General features: G+C 40.4%; 1 protein-coding gene across 4 annotated transcripts in view; it reads right to left on the bottom strand.

Moving 5' to 3' along the window:
- Nucleotides 1-681: 681 nt before the first annotated feature.
- LOC130907507 (NACHT, LRR and PYD domains-containing protein 12-like) overlaps nucleotides 682-25125 on the bottom strand; it is a 36245-nt gene continuing 11801 nt past the window's right edge. For 2 of the 4 annotated variants that reach the window (XM_057822812.1, XM_057822721.1), the window contains 9 exons: nucleotides 17087-17257; nucleotides 14602-14775; nucleotides 14282-14455; nucleotides 14026-14199; nucleotides 2285-2458; nucleotides 1956-2129; nucleotides 1393-1563; nucleotides 1146-1319; nucleotides 682-1073 (listed from right to left, as the gene is read on the bottom strand). In XM_057822812.1, coding sequence (XP_057678795.1) covers nucleotides 1037-1073; nucleotides 1146-1319; nucleotides 1393-1563; nucleotides 1956-2129; nucleotides 2285-2458; nucleotides 14026-14199; nucleotides 14282-14455; nucleotides 14602-14775; nucleotides 17087-17257 — 1423 coding nt within the window. In that variant the 3' untranslated portion in view covers nucleotides 682-1036. The remainder of the gene's footprint in view (nucleotides 1074-1145; nucleotides 1320-1392; nucleotides 1564-1955; nucleotides 2130-2284; nucleotides 2459-14025; nucleotides 14200-14281; nucleotides 14456-14601; nucleotides 14776-17086; nucleotides 17258-25125) is intronic. The other 2 variants (XM_057822896.1, XM_057822980.1) reach the window with 2 other exon arrangements.

The raw sequence follows: 25125 nt of genomic DNA, 5'->3' as shown, positions 1-25125 counted from the left end.
CGGACGGCTCGCCAACATAAAACGAGCCACACAAGTGGCACAAATTTATTTACACAGTCAAACTCGCAATGAACAATATATCCAAAATGTGGAAGAAGCGTGGCTTCAGGGTAAACCCAGGCCAAAACAACGAACAAAAGGAATCTAGACTTCAACCCCACCCACCAACTAAACCCTGATCGTAAAAAGGAAAGAACAAAAAGACAACCACTACCCTACTACACTACACTACCCTAGCTTCCTACTCTAAACAAAACAGGAGAAAGCGGCTTGAACAGCAATGGCAGCTTACTCCTACTGCTTCAGTGCTCTTACTTACAGTCGTGAACAAAAACAATACAATAACGAATAAACACAAAAGATCTCACCGAAAACAAAGTACCGATCAAATGCACACGAGAATGAATGGCGAGCAAACAGCTGGCGAGGAGGACCGCGGCAGGAATGCTGTCAAATGTGACTTCAGCTGTCAGTTGACAGCTTCTGACTTTTCAAGCTTGGCAACCTTTTTCCTGGCCAATCAGCGGCAGCGTTGTCGTCTGTCCATCCGGCGTCGATCAGCTTACGTCACGTTGTGAGGAGAGGCAGCCAGCTGGCGGAGGCGACAATCAGCTGACTGACAGAATTTTAAAAAACAATAATAAAAGGGCCATGGCCGTCACACAAACAAAACGAAAAAAGTAGAAAAAAAAACTTTTACTTCAGGTTACGGTTATACTGTTGTTCTTGTACAAAACAACATTAGATCATCTTTTTTGACATGAAGTGAAAATGATCATGACATTGATGTCAAAATGAGCAAAACAATTTCTAGTGTACGTGGGACTTTTTTAATTTGTGAAAAACATTACTTAACCCTTTATAGGGTACTTATTGAATTCATTGGCTGCCGTTGACGGTGCTTAATCCTTTTGGTCAGTCCGTCCCAGTCCAAATGGATTGGATGTCTAGAACCCGACACCTGCGGGCGAAGCTCCTCAATTTCGGTGATCGAGGCCACTTTTACCCATAGCGCTGACACCCGGTGCTCTTGAGGTCAAATCAAATGTTGTTCATAGTTTGAAAATTCAAAGCTGAAGAAAGACACAAAAATCGGATTTGAAGATGAATAAACACTCGGAAAAGCTATCTTGTTTTCATGTTACCCGCCAATCTCCAGGCAGAAGCTGGGATCCTCTCGGAGGTCCAAGAAGGCCCTCTTTCCTTCTTGTCCTGTTTTATTGCCCCACAGGTGCAGCTTTTGAAGATGGGAGGGGTTTAACTTGACCGCCTCGGCCAATGAAACGCAACCTCGATCTGTGAAGCCGCAGGTGTTCAGCCTGCAGCAAATGAGATAACTGCCTGAAGTGAGGAAGGGAACCTGGAAGATTACAAACAGGAGGAGCTCCTTACGTGAGGGACTCTAAGATGCAGTGTGGACTGGCCAGTCCTTTCGAGAGGATCTCAACCCCCTTGTCCGACAGATCGTTCCAGCTCAGGTCCAGATGCCTCAGGTTGGATGGAGAGCTGAGAATGGAAGCCAGCGGGCGACAGCTTCCTTTGTCCAGGTGACAATGACTTAGTCTGGAGAACACAGGCAGGAGGAAGTTGTGAAAGCGGGCCAAACCCAATGCCTGCTGACTTTAGTATGCTGCCTTGAATAATATTCATAGATTTTATTTCAAGATGTAAAATACGACGACAAAGAAATTAAACAAAAAAGAGCAAATCACAAAACCCAGTGACAAATCTGAAAACCAGTCATTTTCTCAATATTATGCATTTCATTTTCTAGTGATGATGTCACCAACGGGAACGCTCATGTGCTGGCTGTTACGTAGTCTTTATTTGTTTTGGATGTCGTCAACATGGACATTAGTCGATGACTTAATACTTCCCTTTGCTCATAACAGCAGTGATTCTATTGATTGGTCGACCGGAGACACAGAAAATTATGAACAGGAGTAGCTCCTTACTCGAGGACTTTTAAGATGCAGTGTGGGCTGACCAGTCCTTTTGAGAGGATCTCCATCCCCTCACCCCACAGAGAGTTCTGGGAAAGGTCCAGCTCTTGAAGATGTGAGGGGTTTAACTTGAGAGCCTCGGCCAATGAAATGCATCCTTTCCTGGTGATCCCACAGGAGGACAGGCTGCAACAAATGAGATAACTGTCTGGCTAAAGTTATGAAGGTTCTTCTGAAAGTAACTTTTTTGTCTTAACTTTCCCTTTGCTAATTACCAGCAGTGATTCTATTGATTACTCAAGTGGCTCAATGGAAGAATACGAACTGGAGGACCTCCTTACTTGAGGACTTTTAAGATGCAATGTGGGCTGGCTAGTCCTTTCGAGAGGATCTCCACCCCCTCGTCCGACACACCAAGGTTATCGCTCAGGTCCAAATGCCTCAGGTTTGATGGAGAGCTGAGAACGGAAGCCAGTAGGTGACAACTGCCGATGTCCAGGGCACAAGCAGATAGGCTGGAGCGCACAGGCAGGAGGAAAAGGTGAGAACGAGCGAAACATAACGTCTGATGGCCTTGAGTAATAAGAATAGATTTTATTTCAAGATGCAAAACAAGCCGACACACATACAAAAAAAGCAAATCTCAATGACTGTTAGGTTGTGTGTAGGTTTTTTCTTAGTGTGACTTGTCCCTGTGATTACCCATTGATTTCACCTGTCGTGCCTGCTCCTAGTGAGTCCTCCTGTATTACCCAGCTCTTCCTTGTCTCGTTACCCCTTGTCTGCATGTGTGTGTATATCAGCACCCAGTTTCTTTTTACTCCTTGTTGTGTCATCGTCAAAGTCTATGTCAATGCCCATGTGCTCATCAGTATTCAAGTTTTCTCTGTCCAAGTCCTTGTGTTCCTCGACGTAACTTTTTGATATCAAGCCTTTTGTTAGTGACCTGAGTTTTGTTTGCTACTGTGTTTTTTGGGATCACCTCAGTTTTGGTTTGTACTTTGTTTTTTCTGTCGGCCTTAATTAAATCATTTTTGCACCGCCTTTTATGCCCCGCTTCACTTTTCCTGCGTTTGGGTCCACACACACCTGCCTGCCCGCATTCCTGACAATGACATGACGAAAAGGTTGGCAGTTTACATCTGACGAGACGGAAACGCGCCATCATTTCTGTCATAAGTTCACATCGCGAGACATTTAATTAGGGCTGCAGCTATCGAATATTATAGTAATCGAGTAATTGACTGAAATTCTATCGATAAATCGAGTAATCGGATAAAACGAATATATTTTTGGGTGAAGAGCAATTATAAATATACATGAGAAAACAAGACATTTCATCTAATCTTGAACCATTTTCAGTCAATCAATGTCTTTATTTTCGATGTATAATTTTGAAAACAGCCAAAATTGCATCTCTGATGTAACTACAATTTAAAAAAAAAAAAAAAGACTAATTCACTGCTTCCACTCAAAAAAACCTTTGGATCTTACTTAATTAAATAAATAAATAAATAAATATATTGCCGCATGGTGGCTGAGTGGTTGGCACGTCCGCCTCACAGTTCTGAGATCAAGGGTTCAATCCGGGTTTCCTCCGGGAACTCCGGTTTCCTCCCACATCCCAAAAACATGCATGGTAGGCTGATTGAACACTCTAAATCAGACATGGCCAAAGTCCGGCCCGGGGGCCAAATGCGGCCCGTGGTCAGATTTCGTCTGGCCCCCAGCCTCTGTCATGAAATCAATAACGTCTGGCCCGCACACAGACTTAATAAATTGGTCAGCAGTACTGCTACAAGCATATGAAGTAGCTTACACACTAAATGCTGCTCCTCATTTACCCACTAAAAGGGAGCAGCACTCTAAGCAACATTACCACATGTGACCCTTTACTCCCAATTTTCTAAAATGGCGACAATCAACAAAAAAAAAAAGGATAGGTGGAAACTGGACCATTTCGTCACTAAAATAAGCAACAACTGTGTCTGCCTCATTTGCAAAGACACAGTCGCTGTTTTTAAAGAGTTCAATATGAGGCGATATTACCAAACAAGACACGCTGACATGTACAACAAGATTACAGGGTAGATATGTAGCGAGAAATTGAAGCAACTTGAAGCTAGTTTTAATTTCACAGCAGCAGTATTTCGCCAGAGCCCGAGAGTCGAAAGAGAACGCCACAAAGGCTAGTTGCAAATTGTTGAAATTATTAAAAAAAAAAAAAAAAAAAAAAAAAACTACGTGCTGCAACGAATAATCAATTAACTCGAGTATTCGACTAGAAAAAAATATTCGAACTAAATTTTGTTGCTTCGAGTATTCGTTTAATTGAAGTGACATTGTAATGGTTGATTTTAAAAGTGTTTGCATTTAATTTTACTGACGAGGGTGGATACACTGGCCTCTGGTCTGCCTCTTTTCACATGGCTGAATCCAACTCCTCCCTGTTAAGACCAACATAAGCTGAGTTTTTGTTTGAGCGAATGTTTTTTTAATGCATTCTTAATTTAGTTTGTTGGTATATTTAGCCTTTGTGTGGGAATATGTGTCTGAACCACTTGTTAAGAGCATTATAAAAAAACAACAACAACAAAAACGAGCATTTTATAGCATTTAAGCTAGCAAACTTTTTCTGTCCAAGTTAGCCAATTGTTCTTTTGTTGTACACAGATCCTCATTAAAAAAAAAATATATATATATATATATTGTTTCAGGCTCAGCTCAGCTCTTTTTCATGTTCCTTATCCGATTACTTGATAATTCGAACTAACTAGTCCATCGATTAATCAACTACTAAATTGTTCGATAGCTGCAGCCCTATAATAAAGCAAATGTGACAAACAGAACGGCTTGCCAAACTTTGCTTAAATATATTGTTCTACGTAAAGGACGTCAGCCAAGGTTGGCCCCCCACATTTTTACCACACCAAATCTGGCCCGCTTTGCAAAAAGTTTGGACACCCCTGCTCTAAATTGTCCGTATGTATGAGTGTGTGCGTGAATGGTTGTATGTCTCCATGTGCCCTGCGATTGGCTGGCAACCAGTTCAGGGTGTCCCCTGCCTACTGCCCGGAGTTAGCTGGGATAGGCTCCAGCACCTCCGCGACCCTCGTGAGGAAAAAGCGGCATGGAAAATGAATGAATGAATATATATATACATATATTCCTAAAAATGCCGTTACGCTTGATAACACACATCACTTAAAAGTTAGGCTTTTTTCCCTCGGGTTTCAATTGAATTTCTATTTGTGTCAAGCCATTTTTAAGTTCTAGTTAAGTTTTAAGTTAGTCTAAACTGTAAGTCCTGATAGGATTTTGAGTTTTTGCAGTCTTCAAAATAAATGTATGATGCAGGCTGTATTGGAGCACATTAGGGACCCGTGCAACTTGGTGTTTTATCCAGCAATGACTACTGAGTTAAAATTGATAGTTAGCATTATTGAGTTTTTATTTCACACCCTCATCACTCCACAACGCTGTTATGTTAAAGCCTGTATGTAAGACACGTTAGCCACACATCGACAGTGGTTATAATTAATAGAAACCTAGCCCTCCGCAGGGCTAACTTTACGTGAGCTAGTGACAGTAACATTAATCTTATTTATTAGCGCTTAGCGCTCTACTGCTTTAAGATGGCGGCTGTTTACTAACGCTGCCCAGACGTGGCCGAGTCTGTCATTTCGCATCTAGTTCAACATACATGTGATCTCTATGAGACTCATCAGACGCTACCTGCTACCAACGTAGCATCGTGCGGGCTAGTATTTAGCAACGTCGGTTTGTAGCGGCTGTCGGCTGCAGTAAGTTTTTTTTTTGGCTTCTTCCTCTACGCACGTGACATCAGCGCGTTGTCCTGCATTAAAAGTAGTCGCGCAAAACGTGACGCTTAGAGCTGTCAAAATAAACGTTTACTCGAGGTGAATAAAATTACTCGGATCAGTTTTTAAACTCGAGTTACTCGAGTTGCTCGAGTATTCGTTTCAGCTCTACATTTAATGGTTGCGCGCGTTTTTTTTGTTTTTTTAAAATCGTGCGCATACTGTTCAGATGGCGTCCGAGCCGTGTTTTGTGTCATTCACGTGACATGCCATGCGCCGCCGCCAGTGTTGTCAGTAACGCGTTACTGTAATCTGATTGTTTTCAGTAACGAGCAATCTAACGCGTTTGTTTTTCCAAGCCAGTAATCTGATTAATGTTAGTTGCCTCACTGCCTGTGCGTTACTATTTTGTTGTTGCCTCATACTGTACGTAGAATGAAGAATCAGGCATGAAAATGGGTCAGGGGTTAAAAAGGTGAGAAGGGTGTGGAGGAAATATGTTCCGGCGTTCTGCCAAAATGTCCTCTATTGGCGAAACTTCCTACATGAGGCGAAATTGACAATTTGAATTTTTCACATAAGGCTTAATATTCGCGTTAGCGGGGGTTAAATAAGTAGAAGGAGTTGATCTCAACCACCATTGACTCGCGCTAGCTTAGCCACTCCGGAGCCCTGAAACTAACAAATAACTGGCAAACTGCACAGAATTTGTTCAAATCAATTCCAACGACTAATAAAACCCCGGCTAACTCAAAGATTAAGCCTAATGTAAAAAATTCTGAACTTCCCCTTTAAAATAAAGACCATTCAATATGGCCATTAAAATGTTGTCTGTAAAGGTTTTAGAGCAATAAAACAAACAACAAAAGTGAATGAAATGAACAAGAATCCTTCAAAGTATTTCCAAATTATTTTTGAACAGATCATGTGACTATAGCACCTCAGAGACAGCCCTTTGCTTTGCTTAGCCAAAACTACAGCTGAGGAGGCATGATGGGTATTTAGAATTTTTTAAAAACCTTTCAAAACCTTCAACAACTGAGCTTGAACCGAGGATTGAGCACGAGCTGTGTCAAAAAGTACTGGCTGTCTTGTTAAATGTGCTGTAATTCCAAGTGGTGCTTGAATTGGATGCTTTTAGCGGTCGACAGTCTTTTTGAGCCAGCGCAAAGATATTTTTGTCATCTTTACTGGACAGAAATGTGAAGTAATGGCTGTGTTTCCAGTGAGCAAATGCAGCCATTTGTAGTCTATCCCTCTTTCATTGCATCCTGGCGAGGTAGCAAGGCTATGTTGTTTTGGCCGCAAACTCCCAGTGCTCACGGCTCACGCATCATGGTAATACACGTGACCCGTTTTTTTTCCATCCCCGATTAGAAAATGACGTGATGTCACTCCCATGACTACAGTATTCTTCATTCTACATACATTATGGGGCATTAACAAAATTATTAAAAGTATAATAATAATAATAATAATTAAAATTAACTTTAATCAGATTACTGATTTAGAAAAATGAACAAGTTAGATTGCTCTTTACTGACAGAAAGTAATCAGATTACACTCACGCATTACTCAGTAACGCTTTACTGACAACACTGCTTTTATATTACCGTTAAATACACAAGCTTGATGCTAACTTAACGGGAGCTATTTTTTCACCGGAGATTTGGCTAGCTCTGGCAGTGTTCAACGCAAGCTGCAACCAACGGCAGTAACTTTGTCATACAGCAAAATATGAAAACGATTGAAAACATTACTCACCAAATTTAATATGCTGGCAAATGCATTCATCTAAAAAAAAAATGGGAGTGAGACCTGAGAATTTTTGCTTAGGACAAGATTATCTGTCGCAATTAGCGATCTTTGACACTATCTCCCACCCCCACCATTCAAACTTGTGGCTGTGATTAACCTCAATGAAGTTGCTCTCCTAGCTAAGCCTAGCCTAACATTTGTCTTTGTAAGTTTTTAGTAACTTTGTGTATTGAATTTGAAAGGAAAATGTGTGTTGTTTTTGGCGAACTTTTTCATTAGGCTAAACTGTATAAGCTACTTACACGTGGAAAAATACGATTGGACAACGTTTTAAATGTATTCATTTTGTATATATCAGTTACCATGATTTGAGGTGTCCATAAATTCACGAAAAGTACGCCTTGTGTTTGGAGTGTTTGTTTTTGGGTTTGCTGGAATAGCGTCACTGACACACGCAGCATCAAACAGGGGAAGGAGTAAGCGCTGCCGCACCAAGCCACTTCTGGCTGCATTTTTGACACGTGAAAAATAACGAATACGTACTACTGTATGACGGAAAATTTTAGTGCTTTTGTAACCGCGACGTTTTCATAGCATGGTAAACCGTGAAGGTAACCGGCACATGCCTAGTTTGGGAGTGACATCACACTCATCGGAAAAAAAACGTGTCACGTGTATTACCATGCTGTGTGTGCGCCGTCTGCCACGGCGGTCAACAGCATAGCCTGGCAACCTCAGACGGTCAACAGCATAGCCTGGCTACCTATCAGGATGCTAACAGTTAAGGAGCCGGAGAGATACAACAAACGGCTGCATTTGCTCACTGGAGATACAGCCATCACTTCACATACCCGTCCAGTAAAGATGACAAAAATATCTCAGTGCGTTGCAAACTGCGCTGGCTAAGAAAGACTGTCGACCGCTATATACTCGACAGCCAATTCAACATGGAAGCACTTGGAAATACAGCACAACACGTCGCGAAACAAAAAAAAAACTTGAAACAAAGCCGACAGGTAACGAGACAGCCAGCACGTCTACAGTTTGTAGCCAGCCTTTATAATATGTGTAATTATGTACATTTTATAGTTAGAGTTTGTAATCATAGGCGGAGTTTTACATTTGTGGGACTGGGGGGAGAGGCATGTTGAAGACTGAAACAAAAGTCAAAAGTTTGGACACACTTCATCATCAACTGTACGTTGTAGGATTTTTGTTCATTTAATTCATTTTTGTTGTTTTATTGCTTTTCAACTTTTATAGACAAGATTTTAACGGCTAGGTCGTTATTTCGAAGGGAAGTTAAGAATTTTTTACATTAGGCTTAATTTTGGAGTTAGCGGGGGTTTAAGGTAGGCATCTTTTATATTTGTAATATAAAATCTAAAATTATGCATAGAATTCACTGTTTAAGTTGCTAGTGAACAAGACAAAATGTAAGAGTTGATTTGGCCATATGTTTAGGGTCACTGTCTTGCTGAAAGACCCAGTGACGACCCATCTTCAGCTTTCAGGCAGAGGGCAACAGATTTTGATTTAAAATGTCCTGGTATTTCAAAGCTTTCATGATGCCATGCACCCTAACAAGGTTCCCAGGGCTTTTGGAAGCAAAACAGTCCCACAGCATCACTGACCCACCCCCATACTTCACAGTGGGTATGAGGTGCTTTTCAGCATGCGCATCTTTCATGGCATGCCAGACCAACTTAGAGTGTTTGTTGCCAAAAAGCTCAATCTTGGTCTCATCTGACCAAAGCACAACTGGGACCGTGTGCTTTGTGCGTATGGGGGTGGGTCAGTGATGCTGTGGGGCCGTTTCGCTTCCAAAGGCTCTGGGAACCTTGTTAGAGTGCATGACATCATGAATGCTTTGAAATACCAGGTCATTTTAAATCAAAGACTATTGCCCTCTGCCCGAAAGCTGATGATGGGTCGTCACTGGGTCTTTCAGCAAGACAATAACCCTAAACATATGGCCAAATCTACACAGAAATGGTTCACCAGACACAAAATCGAGCTCCTCCCATGGCCATCTCAGTCCCCAGACCTTGTTTTGTTGGTAAAAGGGGGTTGTACAAAGTATTAACACCAGCGGTGCTAATGATTGTGACACACATTATTTGATGTTAAATAATTATTTCTTTATGTGGGATTTTTTCCCCACTGAATAAATGCACTTGTATTGAAGGTTGGATTTTTCTCTTTTTTTCCCATTATGGTCACATATTATTTGAATTAAAAATATATATATTAGAAGGTAAAAAACACATCTTAACCAGGGGTGCCAATAATTATGGAGGGCACTGTATATCTGTGTTGTTTTCTTTGGAGTAGAATTACACTCTGTTGGATATAAACATTTGGATTTGCGTCATTAATTTTGGTGTGGCACACTGATTGACAGGAAATTTTCAAAGTGGAACTCCACACCAAAAAGGTTGCTAAACGCTGCTTTACCCTTAGATGCATAAGTGGGTCAAAAATGACCCGGTGAGGTTGTTTTCTTGAAATATCTTCAGAATGAAAAATTGTTATCAATTCATATTCCAAGTATTCGTCAAAAAAACATGTTTTTGATATAATGCCATTCAAATTTTTTATGATTTTTTTACACATTTGAAGAAATTGGCATTTTTGTATTACTACCCTAAGCTTCCACGAGCGGGTCAAAAATGACCCACATGCATTTTCCATGGAATCCAATGGGAATCTTTCATTGTTATCAACTTTGGCTGTCAGGAATAAATTTACCGTGGACCACACAGACTCGGTATGTAAAACATGACATTCCTTAAGAAGATTATTTTACACAGCAAGAGCTGATACGTGTACTTTAAGTATTATGTTCATATAGTATTTTGTGTGTGTGTCTTTCATGACTCTTTTTGTTATTATTTTATCAACAAATTAATCTACTTCATAACTAGCTAGCTAACTACGCTAGGTTCATACCGTAGGTCCTAATGCACAATTCCAATTTTTTGTCACATCTGCTTTTTTTGCGTACCTGTTCAGACTGCCTTTGTCCATTGAGCCTGTTATAGTATCACACATGTGCTCGTGCGCAGGAGCACTGGAGTAGAGAGAAAACCGAGCATTGTCAGGCTTATCCTCAACCCATTTTATTTTTTTATGACTGTTGTCAAGCCCGCTCCTTCCTCAAAAGCCTCCTTCAAGCTAGGCGCTAACACTAATGCAAAGCTGCACCGCTACCATAGCAACCAGTCTCTCTTCCTCTTTGCTGATGTTAATTGCTGCATGAATTCCAATATGGGGGACTTGACAGTTAGGACCGCAGCCACATTCTAGAAAAATGTGGCCCGGATGGGTATTTAACCACTTACGAAAGTGACCTTGTTCAAATTTGAAATGGTCCACTTTTATACGACTTTTCCTGTTCAGTCGAGTCGGAAAAACACGAAAAAATCGAATCGAACCTAGCCTAGGTTGGCTAACATTACTGTACATATAGTATAGTGTGTATTTATTTATACAGCTACATATTGATCTATTGAAAACACTAGTCTTATGTTTCCTTATCCAAAATGTCATAGCTGCTAGATCTACAGCTGAAATGGTCCTACAGATGTTGGATGACGGAGAGGCAGTTTGACTCGAGTGTCCAAAATGTCTAATGATGAGGACCCAGACAATTGTTCAGGTGGCAGTGGCAGTTGTCCACCTGGAAATCCAACTGAACAGGATCAATCTGACTCATAAGATTCCACTAAGTGTCCAAATCATGGCCAACAGAATGAGTTGGTAGGGCTCTTACTAGAGAGAATTACCTCCAACCCAGGGCAGAATACAGAACCACGATATCCTCAGAAATTGGTCAGTGTCTCCACAAGGGCTTAGCACCGCTGTCTCACCAAATCATCATTCATTCATTCATTATTCATTATAATAAAATACAAGGAAGGATAAAGTCTTTTGATGTTCTGTTTTTTTTCTCCCAAAAAAATGTTAATTGAATCATAAAGAAGTTTCAAGCATGAAATCATTCTTGTGTGGCCCTAAATACTAATTAATAGGGTTGTTCCGATCATGTTCTTTTGCTCCCGATCTGATCTCGATCGCTTTAGTTTGAGTATCTGCCGATCCCGATATTTCCCGATCCGATTGCTTTTTTTTTTGCTCCCAATTCAATTCCAATCATTCCCGATAATTTTTCCCGATCATATACATTTTGGCAATGCATTAGGGGAAAAAAAGGAATAAAACTCAGACAAATATATACATTGAACATACAGTACATAAGTACTGTATTTGTTTATCATGACAATAAATCCTCAAGATGGCATTTACATTATGAAAATTATTTCTGTGAAAGGGATCCACGGATAGAAAGACTTGTGACTTTGTATATTGTGACTAAATATTGCCACCTCGTGTATTTGTTGAGCTTTCAGTAAATGATACTGCAGCCATTCAACCCAAATGCATGATGGGAAGTGGAACCATGACTGTGTGCAGTGCTACCAATTGATATATCTTCTCTGCATTGGGAAATTCCATAAGGTGTTAAGAAAATGATCAATTGCTACCTTGCTTCCCCACATTGCCTCCCATGATATTTCTAATCGTAGGGAGAGGAATTGTAAGGCTTTAGCCAATTACAAAAAGGCTCCAAAGGCTGCCAAAATTCACTCTACTCATTTTATGCTGTCTTTTATCTCTCTATATAGGTAGAACGGCGCCATTACAAACTGAGCGCGACAATGCGTGAGTGGGTCCTGCAGCACATGCATTAATTGCGTTAAATATTTTAACGTGATACATTTTTTAAAAAATTATTACCGCCGTTATCGGGATAAATTTGATAACCCTACCTTAAGCCTGAACTAAAGACTGTGGATGAGTGTAACATATTATGTCTGTAACATTAAATACAATTAGAAAATGATTTAATTAAATATACATATATTAGGGCTGTCATAATTATCGCGTTAATGGGCATTAATGAATTTTTTTAATTAATCACGTTAAAATACTTGACGCAATTAACGCAGATGCCCCGCTCAGACACATTTAAATGACGGTACAGTGAAACGCTCACTTGTTAATTGTGTTATATGGAGTTTTGCCACCCTCTGCTGGCGCTCGGGTGCGACTGATTTTATAGGCTTCAGCACCCATGAGCATTGTGTAAGTAATTATTGACATCAACAATGGCGGGCTACTAGTTTATTTTTTGATTGAAAATTTTACCAATTTTATTAAAACGAAAACATTAAGAGGGGTTTTAATACAAAATTTCTATAACTTGTACTAACATTTTTCTTTTAAGAACTACAAGTCTTTCTATCCATGGATCGCTTTAACAGAATGTTAATAATGTTAATACCATCTTGTTGATTTATTGTTATAATAAACAAATACAGTCCTTATGTACCGTATGTTGAATGTATTTATCCATCTTGTGTCTTATCTTTCCATTCCAACAATAATTTACAGAAAAATATGGCATATTTTATAGATGGTTTGAATTGTGATTAATTACGATTAATTAATTTTTAAGCTGTAATTAACTCGATTAAAAATTGTAATCGTTTGACAGCCCTAATATATATATTAAAAAAAGGCATGGCCGATATTTTTTGCCGATTCCGATACTTTGAAAATGACGTGATCGGACCCGATCGATCGGCATCTCTACTAATTAATGTACAAGTGATTATTCTTCACCAAAATGGCACAAAAACACTTGGTTCTAATGTGGGTCATTTTTGACCCACTTATGGAAGAGTGTAGGGTCCAGTAACTTGTGCATCTAAGGGTTAGAGTGTAAGTCGTACCCACAGCCAAACTATGAAAAAAAAACTGCAACTTATAGTCCGAAAAATACGGTAGTTAGGCTGAGAAAGCCAGCGTCCGCAATATCGTTTCATGTTCATAAAACGCCCCTGAGACTTCAGCGAGGGAAGTCAGGGTCACCACTGTAGAGGATGTTCTTGTTGAGTCTTGTCGCTTGTTGAGTTTGTGTGTTCGGCTGCTCGTGTCTGTTGTAACTTGACAAAAGAGAAAACCAGCAGTACTTGAATGGGTCTTATGCGAGCGCGCTTCTATGTTGACCCCCTTCCGGTTTACGATGGTGATGTCATGCAGCTTTGCGGTCCAAAAATAGCATTCGTGTGGTACGCCATTTTATTTCACTGCATTCATTGAGCAAATTTCACCCCAAAAATTTAAAAAATAAATGCTTACTTGTCTGTCAACGTTCATTCAAAATTGATAGAAACTTTTTTTTCTAAAACCTTGTGTATCTGCCAAATACTACTGGACTAAAACTTGTTTGAATATCTGATGACAAAAACTAACACATTTCATTTTCTCGTGATGATATTACCGACAGAAACGCATTTGTTTTGAATGTCGTCAACGAGGACGTTCGTCTCATACAACCGTGATGAGCTAATCGTTCCCTTTGCGGATAACAGCAGTGATTCTATTGATTGGTCAAATGGAACCACAGAAGATTATGTATAGGAGGAGGTCCTTACTCAAGGAATTGTACGATGCAGTGTGGACTGGCCAATCCTTTCAAGAGCATCTCGATCCCCATGTTCGACAGATCGTTGAAGCCCAGATTCAGCTCTTGAAGATGGGAGGGGTTTAACTTGAGAGCCTCGGCCAAAACAAGGCATCCTCGCTTCTGTATTCTGCAGTAATCCAGCCTGCAACATATGAGTTAATTACCTGCTTAAAGTTTTGAAGGAACAGAACCACAAAAGATTATGAACAGGAGCATCTACTTACTTGAGGACTTTTAAGATGCAGTATGGGCTGGCCAGTCCTTTTGAGAGGATCTCGACCCCCTCGTCCAACAGAAAATTGTTTCTCAGGTGAAGCTCTTGAAGATGGGAAGGGTTGAACTGGAGAGCCTCGGCCAATGAAACGCATCCTCGCCTTGTGATCCCGCACTCTGCCAGCCTGCAAAAAAAAGTTTATTAACTGGTTAAAGTGATAAAGGTTCGAATGAGGGTCACATTTTATCTGCCTTTTCCTTGGTTTGGCAGTGATTCTACTGATTTGTCGCCCGGAACCACAAAAGATTATGAACAAGAGGACCTCCTTACTTGAGGACTTGTAAGTTGCAGTGTGGACTGGCCAGTCCTTTTAAGAGGATCTCCACCCCCTGACCCCACAGAGTGTTTTTGGAAAGGTCCAGCTCTTGAAGATGGGACGGGTTTAACTTGAAAGCCTCGGCCAAAACAACGCATCCTTGCTTTGTGATTCCGCAGTAAACCAGCCTGCAACAAATGAGTTACAGTGGGGAGAAGAAGTATTTGATACACTGCCGATTTTGCGGGTTTTCCCACTTGCAAAGCATGTAGAGGTCTGTAATTTGTATCATAAGTTCTCTTCAACTGTGAGGGACGGAATCTAGTACAAAAAAAACAGAAAATCACGTATGATTTTTAAATAATAAATTTGCATTTAATTGCATGAAATAAATATTTGATACATCACAAAAATAGAACTTAATATTTGGTACAGTAACCTTTGTTTGCTATTACTGATACCAAACGTTTCCTGTAGTCCTTGACAAAGTTTGCACACACTGCAGCAGGGATTTTGGCCCACTCCTCCATGCAGATCTTCTCCAGAGCCTTCAAGTTTCGGGGCTGCTGCCGGGCAACACGGACTTTCAGCTCCCTGCATAGATTTTCGATCGGGTTCAGATCTGGTGACTGGCTAGGCCACTCCAGGACCTTAAGATGCTTCTTACGGAGCCACTCTTTAGTTGCCTCGGCTGTGTGCTTTGGGTCGTTGTCATGCTGGAAGACCCAGCTTCAGGGCTCTCACTGAAGGAAGGAGGTTGTCAGCCAAGATCTGGCGATACATAGCCCAATCCATCCTCCCCTCAATACGGTGCAGTCGTCCTGTACCCTTGGCAGAGAAGCAGCCCCAAAAAATGATGTTTCCTCCTCCATGTTTCACGGTTGGGGTGGTTTTCTTGGGGTTGTACTCATCCTTCTTTTTCCTCCAAACACGACGAGCCGAGTTTAGACCAAAAAGTTCAATTTTGGTCTCATCCGACCACATGACCTTCTCCCAGATGGTCAGTGGCAAACTTCAGACGTGTCTGGACATGCACTGGCTTCAGCAGCGGGACCTTCATCTGACCAGAGCACCTTCTTCCACATGTTTGGTGTGTCTCCCAGGTGGCTTGTGGCAAACTTTAAACGAGACTTTTTATGGATATCTTTGAGAAATGGCTTTCTTCTTGCCACTCTTCCATAGAGGCCAGAACAGCTGAGGTGGGAGAGTCTGTCCATAGGACAACAATCAGTCGTACACTGCACAAATCTGGCCTTTATGGAAGAGTGGCAAGAAGAAAGCCATTTCTCAAAGATATCCATAAAAAGTCTCGTTTAAAGTTTGCCACAAGCCACCTGGGAGACACACCAAACATGTGGAAGAAGGTGCTCTGGTTAGATGAAACCAAAATTGAACTTTTTGGCCACAATGCAAAACGATATGTTTGGCGTAAAAGCAACACAGCTCATCACCCTGAACACACCATCCCCACTGTCAAACATGGTGGTGGCAGCATCATGGTTTGGGCCTGCTTTTCTTCAGCAGGGACAAGGAAGATGGTTAAAATTGACGGGAAGATGGATGCAGCCAAATACAGGAACATTCTGGAAGAAAACCTGTTGGTATCTGCACAAGACCTGAGACTGGGACAGAGATTTATCTTCCAACAGGACAATGATCCAAAACAAAGCCAAATCTACAATGGAATGGTTAAAAAATAAACGTATCCAGGTGTTAGAATGGCCAAGTCAAAGTCCAGACCTGAATCCAATCGAGAATCTGTGGAAAGAGCTGAAGACTGCTGTTCACAAACACTCTCCATCCAACCTCACTGAGCTGGAGCTGTTTTGCAAGGAAGAATGGGCAAGAATGTCAGTCTCTCAATGTGCAAAACTGATAGAAACGTACCCCAAGCGACTTGCAGCTGTAATTGGAGCAAAAGGTGGCGCTACAAAGTATTAACGCAAGGGGGCCGAATAATATTGCACGCCCCACTTTTCAGTATTTTATTTGTTAAAAAAGTTTAAATTATCCAATAAATTTTGTTCCACTGCACGATTGTGTCCCACTTGTTGATTCTTGACAAAAAAAATAAATTTTTATATCTTTATGTTTGAGGCCTGAAATGTGGCGAAAGGTTGCAAGGTTCAAGGGGGCCGAATACTTTTGCAAGGCACTGTACATCCGGTAATGAGTGGAGAACAGGAGGGTTCTTAAAAAAGAACTAGGAGCCGAAATATTTACTAGTTGGTAATGTATCAAATATTTATTTCATGCAGTTAAATACAAATTTATTATTTAAAAATTATACAATGTGATTTTTTGGATTTTTGTATTAGATTCCATCCCTCACAGTTGGAGAACTTATGATACAAATTACAGACCTCTACATGGCTTGCAAGTGGGAAAAACAGCAAAATCGGCAGTGTATCAAATACTTGTTCTCCCCACTGTAATTACCTGCTAAAAGTTATGAAGGAGCAGACCCACCGAAGATTATGAAAAGATGCTGCTACTTACTTGAGGACTTTTAAGATGCAGTGTGGGCTGGCCAGTCCTTTCGAGAGGATCTCAACCCCCTTGTCCGACAGGTGGTTATAGCCCAGGTCCAGATGCCTCAGGTTGGATGGAGAGCTGAGAACGGAAGCCAGCAGGTGACAGCTGCCTTTGTTCAGGCAACAAAAACTTAGACTGGAGAACACAGGCATAAGGAGGAAGACGTGAGGGCAAGCGAAACATAACCCCTTCTGACTTTTGCACGCTTCCTTGAACAATAATAATAAATTGTATTTCAAGATGACAGTTAACAAAAGAGCAAATCACAAAACCCAATGACAAATCTGAAAACTAATCGCTTTATCGATCTCATTATATATATATATATATATATATATATATATTTTCTAGTTAATATATCAGCACCAGGAACAATCATGTGCAAGCTGTGACACATTCTTCATTTGTTTTGGATGTCGTCGACAAGGCTGTACTACCACGATGATTGATTCGTTCCTTTTGTTTTTTATTCAACATGGAAACCTGGAATTGACTAGAATTTCGACGCATTTGACATTCTTGAAGATTCTGAATTTGCTAGTGTTTCAGGATGAACTTCAGGTAAGCATTTTCTTTGCTGGCATACAGATATCAATGACTTACTTGGAGCATAAAATACATTGAAATTACAAATGTTCCTCTTAACAGCATGAAAAATTTGCAATGAATCAGACAAGGCCATCATCAAATAAAAATACAAAACAACATACGCCGATATAAAGAGGCCTCTTGAAATGCGTCTTTCCTCTAGTCCTAACAGCCACGATTCAACTTCGGCACCGGTGCCAACCATTTCCGGTTTCGTAACTCCTTTACTCCCAGCTGTTTTTCAGAAGACATCTGCTTCAGTTCATTTGCGATTATTTTGGCTGATCTGTCAAGCACCACAGAATTTTGCATTTGGCTATACAAAAATCAACACTTTGATTCCTATCTTTAATCGTGAAAGTTTTAAGTTTTTCTTCTATTTTCTGTTCCTCAGTGATGAGCATTTGAAGAACAGGAGTTATTATTTGTATTTGCCCTCATCGCGAACCTAACTGCGGTAACACACCAGAAACGTCTACAACGCCTGGGCGTTGCCGCCGCGACATTGCAGTGGAATGCGGCTGTTAAACCCTATAGACCCTACTCACCTACGTCACAAAATGGGCGTGTCGCTGTTTCCGGCCGCCATATTGTATCTTTTTCAGACCTATTCTCATTGTTTTCAATTAGTCGAGCAAGTTATAGAGCAATTCATGGAAGCCCCGGTGTTATCTGACGCTGTAAACTCATTGGATCCGTTGCATAAAAGGCGTTACGTGGAAAAGCTTCAGTTTATCCATTCGCCAGATCCGTATTTGATGCCTAAATCGATGTTTTTCGACCCGCTGGCTTCGCCTGACATCTGATATCATGATATTTACAACTATCTTGTCCACACAAAATCAGCCTATTCTCACGAAAGTTTGAAAAACTTTAAGAGCTTGGAGGCTTATAAATGCTACGTTGCTGGTTGGGTGAAACAGGTCCTCGTACACGAAAATTCGGCAGGAATCTTGTGCTCGGAAGGTGAGTTACGAAATTTTCAATTCAAAATCTTTTGTTCTTGCTAACATCCACTGTCAAGTCTAATGTATTTCATGTCATTTGTCAATGGAGCTAGGGCTTTTAATGTTTATATGGATTAGCGATAGCACTCACTACATACATACGTGTATGTTGTCGGCGATTAGCCTAGCAATGATCTTAATTGTGGTTGTCAGCCCAAAACCCTCTAAATATATATTAAATGCATCTTACCAGATATAAAATGACTACTACATAATCTGTGGTAGTCGTTTGGAGCCCAGTTTTCTCGTCGAATTGCAGCAGTCAATCGCGGTCTCCTCTTCGGGTCTCTCGGAATACGGTAAAAATTCAAGTCTCTCCGTCTATCTTCTCTGTTTTTGCAACCGACCGCCACACACGACTTCACCATTTTGATTATTAATGTTAACGAGCAGAAAAACACACCATAATAGGAGGAATTTACGAAGCGCTAATGCATTAACATGACTAGTATCCGGACAACATGGCACGGGGGCGTGGCTGTGACGTCACGTGAGAAGGGTCTATAGAGGCCAGCGTAGCAGAATTAAAGCATTTTCATTTTGTAAAAAAGGGTAGAAATGTTTTTTTTTTGTTTTTTTTGCACATTAGCATAGTCATTGGGTCATACTGTTCAGTCTCACAATGGGTGTGGATAGAAAATTTGTATATAAGCCTTGCCCTCAGTTCCAGGACTTTCAGAATCTGCAGAACTTCGGCTGAGTAGAAACACTTTGGTTCCTTGGACTGGATTTAACAGATTTAAGAAGAATGCCTTTAATATTTTTTTGTTATCATTGCACTTACTAGACCATGTACATATGCAATTATTGTGAAATACATTCATCAAATGTAAATTAGAGCATCTTGTATATGTTGTAATTTTACAATTCTGGCCCTTGGGTAGTCAAAATGGCCATTGTGTAGGTTTACAAGTTACCTGGCTAAGTGTAGACCTAAATAGACATTTTGACAGGGACCTTCTATTTTTCACAGTATATTTTAAAATTACACATATCTATTACACTTTCCAGATATAGTGTATTATATAGGCTTTGAATTTATTTGTAATTTCCAAACCAGTGCTATTTGGAACCCACTGTACAAGAAGCTGTATTACCGAAATATATTGCAAATCACTTTCTACTGCTTATAATTGTAATTGCCTTCAATAGTTCAGTTTCTCATTCTGTTTGTACATATGTGCCTATTATGTTGGCTCAATTCATAGGCTAAGCAGTTAATTCTGGGGGATGATAAGTGGTCCTGTTGGGATGTTGGTTTCACATTCTTGGGACATTCTCACCTAATAATCAGAGCACAATAGGTTGGCCGGAACGTATTGTGCCTATTAGAGATGTCCCGATCATTTTCAAAGTATCGGAATCGGCAAAAAAATATCGGCCATGCCTTTTTTAAAATATACTGTGTATATAAATATATATATATAAATATATATATATATATATATATATTTTATTAAATCGTTTTCTAATTGTATTTAACGTTACAGACATAATATGTTACACTCATCCAGAGTCTTTAGTTTAGGCTTAAGGTAGGGATATCAAATTTATCCCGATAACGGCGGTAATTTATTTTTTAAAAAATGTATCACGTTAAAATTAACTTAAAGTAATTAATGCATGCGTTGCACAACCCACTCACGCATTGTCGCGCTCAATCTGTAATGGCGGAATTTTACCTCTATAGGGAGATAAAAGGCAGCATAAAATAAGTAGAGTGAATTTTGGCAGCCTTTGAAAGCTTATTTTAATTGGCTAAAGCCTTACAATCCCTCTCCCTACGATTAGAAATATCATGGGAAGCAATGTGGGGAAACAAGGTCGCATTTGATCTTTTTCTTAACATCTTATTTTATTTCCCAACGCAGAGAAGATATATGAATTGCTAGCACTACGCACAGTCATGGTTCCACTTCTCATCATGGTTCCACTTCCCATCATGCAATGGGGCATGGCTGCGGTATCATTTACTGAAAGCTCAACAAATACACTAGATGGCAATATTTAGTCACAATGTACATGGTCAAAAGTCTTTCTATCCGTGGATCCCTCTCACAGAAAGAATGTTAATAATGTAAATGCCATCTTGAGGATTTATTGTCATAATAAATAAATACAGTACTTATGTACTGTATGTTGAATGTATATCTTCGTCCGAGTTTTATTCATTTTTTTCTCAATGCATTGCCAAAATGTATATGATCGGGAAAATTTGTCGGGGATGATTGGAATTGAATCGGGAGCACAAAAAAAAAAGCAATCGCATCGGGAAATATCGGGATCGGCAGATACTCAAACTAAAATGATCGGATCGGGAGCAAAACAACATGATCGGAACAACCCTAGTGTATATTATGTTGGCTCATTTCATAGTCTAAGGAGTTAGATCTGGGGGGATGCTGAAGGGTGCCTGTTGCATTGTTCCAGAAAAGGTGACAGCGTTCGGAAATGCATTCCTCTCGCAGACATTATCATCTTTGTAGAAATGCAACATGCATTCCTTTAGGGATGATGGTTTCACATTCTTGAACATTGTCACCTGATAATAAGAGCACAATAGGTTGGCCAGACAGTATTGCTTGACTAGTGAGATGTGTAAATAGGTTACTTTGCCCCCCACCCATGTACTAATGTTATTTCCGTTTATTTTTTGTCATTTCAGAATGTCTTCAGCAAGGAGAAAGACCTTCTACACTGTGCAGGAGGTCATCGATGATGTCCCAAATAGAGTGATGTGGACACAGACTTTGATGAAACCCATGAAGAAGTGACCATCTACCCACTTGACTGCCCAGCCAATGAGGACATTGAGCCCCAACCAGCCAAACATGCCATGCCCCGTGACAGATATTGCTGGCAGAAAAACGTTTTCATCAGCCCTGATTCGGATTTCTCTGGTCCACCTCTCACCAAAGATGTTCATTCCCTCCACACACCAGTGGAATACTTCCGACAATTTTTGTCTGAAGACATGATTGAGTCACTCACAGTAAACACAAATCAGTACAGCCTTCAATAACATGGAAGATTCATAAACAGCAACAACGAGGAAATTGAACGAATGCAACAACGAGGAAATTGAACGAATGATGGGCATGTATGTGAAGATGGGCCTGGTCCAAATGGCTGGAGTGCGAATGTACTGGGAGATAGACACACAGCACTCATCTGTTGCTGATGTGATGTTTTTAAATAAATATGCTATTCTTAAAAATATGACTACTGTTGAAATTGTTATTCACATTGTGTACTGTTCTGGGGCTATGTAACAAGCAATCAACCAATGCAAATTAACCCATAGTGTTTTTTGTTTTTAAACATTTGTACCTTTCTGATTTGACACTAGCCACGTTTACATGCTGACTTTTATTCATACCGATTCAAATCATTCCGAATGGAAATTTTACATCAGCTGTTTACATATCACTTCATCTATTCCGATCCAGCGTTTACATGTCTGCCTTTATTTCGAAAGGACGTTTGACAACTGCCGTCTGACATGCGCGGATTAATCAAAACAAAGCGTCACGTTGCAAAACACGGAGATCGATCGTCAGATCGGCTGCTGTTTTAACTTTTCAAGTGGAAACAAAACTTCAGAATGATACGCCGTTCATTTAAAAAGTTGTGTGGGTGCGCTGTGCGTGTGCTTGGAAGCCATGTTGCAAGTGACGTTACTTACGTCACAAAGTGACGTCACCCCGTCAGTACGGAGCATGCGCAGAAAGAACGCAACCAGACACCATTCCGCTTCCCTGTTTACATGATATAATTTTACTTCTAATCGGTTTGGGAAAAGGAATATTCTACCCCTGTGAATCGGAATGAAATTCCATTCGGTTTGGGCCTGTTCTTTCCGAATGAGGTGTTTATATGGAACACATTTATTCGGTTTGAACAAATATTCCGATTGTAATTGGAATATTTGGCTCCATGTAAACGTGGCAAATGAGTACAACTAGTGTGAGAGTTAGGAAATCCTGCTATCCCATTTAGCCAGCTGTGTAAGATTACAACGTTCTCATAAAACTTGACAAAAACTTTTTTTTTTGCAAACACTTAATTTTTATCTTCAAAAGCCTCCTACAACACCATAAAAGTGGTTGATTTTTTTTTCTTTTATGTTTTTTTTATGTCTGGCCACAGGATTAAAGTCAATCAGCCAATGCACACCAGTCGCAGTGCGGCCGCTTGTTAGTGAAGGGAATAGGTACCGTTCTCGCACACACCATATAGTTGTTTGCATTAGTCTAACACATTCATTATAGTAAAGCATCTAACTATAGTTTAGGCAGACTTCACTCCATGGCCTTGGACACAGTAAAGTGAATCACCTTATCAGCCCTGTCAGGGCTCATGAGGGGGAAATGAAAAAGATGGTACCGTTTCTCGTAGGCACCGTATAACTGTTTGCATTCCTCTAACACACGTAATACAATCAATCAGGGAATGGTATCATTTCTGATATGTACTGTAGAATTGTTTGTACTACTCTAAAGCGCTTAGTATAAAATAAATAGCACACCATAGTTTAATGAAAAGAAGCAGAATAGATACACAACGTCATCTCATCACAGAAGCCCAACGTCAACAAGACTGACGCACCGACTATCGCAATCAGTTCTCCCGGCCACTCCAAGGACAAAGAGCAGGATGCTCTATCCTAAAACAAGTAGCGTCTCGCTCAGGCAGGATAACAAAGTTGATAGCGGGCGCTTGGGACGTCAAGACCAGCGTCGATCGCTGAGGCAACCACGTCCCAGCCACGAAGAATGACGCACGAACCTAACCGTCCAAAACCGGCCACAGAGGGACTATCCCAGGACAACACCCAGCCACACCTTCGGCCCGGCCCACTCCACCGTAGCTTTCAAAAAGTCTGGACACTGAGATAACAAACGGTTCGCTGCTTGGGATCATTGCTATGTAGCCGTTGTTTTGACGACCCTGGATCCAGAATTGTTCCTCCGTCGTCTATTTTTAATTGTCAACCTGTTTTCGGCGAGCCTTCTTCAAACTTTTGGAACATGGAGTCAGTACAAAGAGTTAACACGGGAAGGGAATGCGCAGAATGTCAGCGCCCCACCAGTTGGCTTGCGGGAGCAGTCTCAGCGGAGCACCGTTTCCGTTCGGCTGTCGCTGTTTCTGCGACTTGGCTGGGGGGGCTGAATTCCTTCATTAGACACGTCTGACGCGGAAAGAACGGCAGAGTTTATTATTTGACGCAGACACGGCCCTCCCGCGTCAATACTACTAGGTAGGATCGAGCAGACCGAAAGTAACTTGTGTAAAAATTGGGCGGATCCGGTTGATTTTCAAAATAATATGCAATCATAACCCTTACTTTTTGACTCCATAAGATCTCTTGAGGCTGTGGGTAGATCGGGTTACAGTTTACTCTTGTTGTTATTTACTGCTGTCTTCTCTGCTATAATGATACCCAACACAGCAGGACAGTACCATCTCTGCTTTAAATCTCGCAGCATTGGTACCCCCGTGTTCAATACAAAACCCTCCTACCACAACTGTTAGAAAGGTTCCCATTTATCCGTTCGTTCCCATGGCAACCGGACAGTCGCTTCCTATTTTTTGTCCTACTTCACCCGCACTGAGTATTGTGGGATAAAGAATAGCAGTAGTAGCGTAAGTAGCGCCGGTTGCACATTCGAGAAGAGTGCAGCCACGAAACGCAAATTTGTGGTTAAAATATGACACTTCAAACATGAAAAATCGCTGGTTTACAGCATTTGCAAGGGAAAAGATGAGAAAAAAATGATAACTGACAGCTCATGCATTGACAAAAAAAGCTTATTTTTGCGCAGTGTAAAGCTTACTGTTAGCGGTTTAGCGAAAGTACTTCCGGTGAACATTTCCAAATAAAAGCAGGTCATGTTCGTCATATAAATAATGATTTCTGGAGTTAATCCATATACTTCAAAATTCAGATTCTACACTAAGAATAGAAGAATAGCTTTAAAATGACACCCTTTATGAAAAATCTGATTGGCAATGATTATAATATTATTATATATAGAAGAAGTATACTATATTAATGCTAAATATTTTTTTAAGAATTGTTTCGAATCATGTTGGAAATGAAGTCAGTGTTCTGAATCTGTTTACATTCCATTCTTTGGCACTAGTTAATGCTAGCAGCATTTGACCTCGTTGTTTATTTCTGATTTATTGTTGTTATTTATGTGTTTATTTGTACTTTAATGAATTTAAGTGTTCCAAAATGTTTTTTGAATTAATAAGCGTCATCAAAAATTTCATTGCTAAATTAGTAAAAAAATAAATTAAAAAAAGGGGGGGAAAATTATTATTCGACTAATCGTAAAAATAGTTGGTTGACTAATCTGGAGAAAATTATTCGTTTGGGACAGCCCTAGTTGTACAGTGTAC

This window comes from Corythoichthys intestinalis, chromosome 1 (assembly GCF_030265065.1).
Source record: "Corythoichthys intestinalis isolate RoL2023-P3 chromosome 1, ASM3026506v1, whole genome shotgun sequence".
In the NCBI taxonomy this organism is placed as follows: domain Eukaryota; kingdom Metazoa; phylum Chordata; class Actinopteri; order Syngnathiformes; family Syngnathidae; genus Corythoichthys; species Corythoichthys intestinalis.
This window is presented reverse-complemented; position numbering and strand designations above follow the sequence as displayed.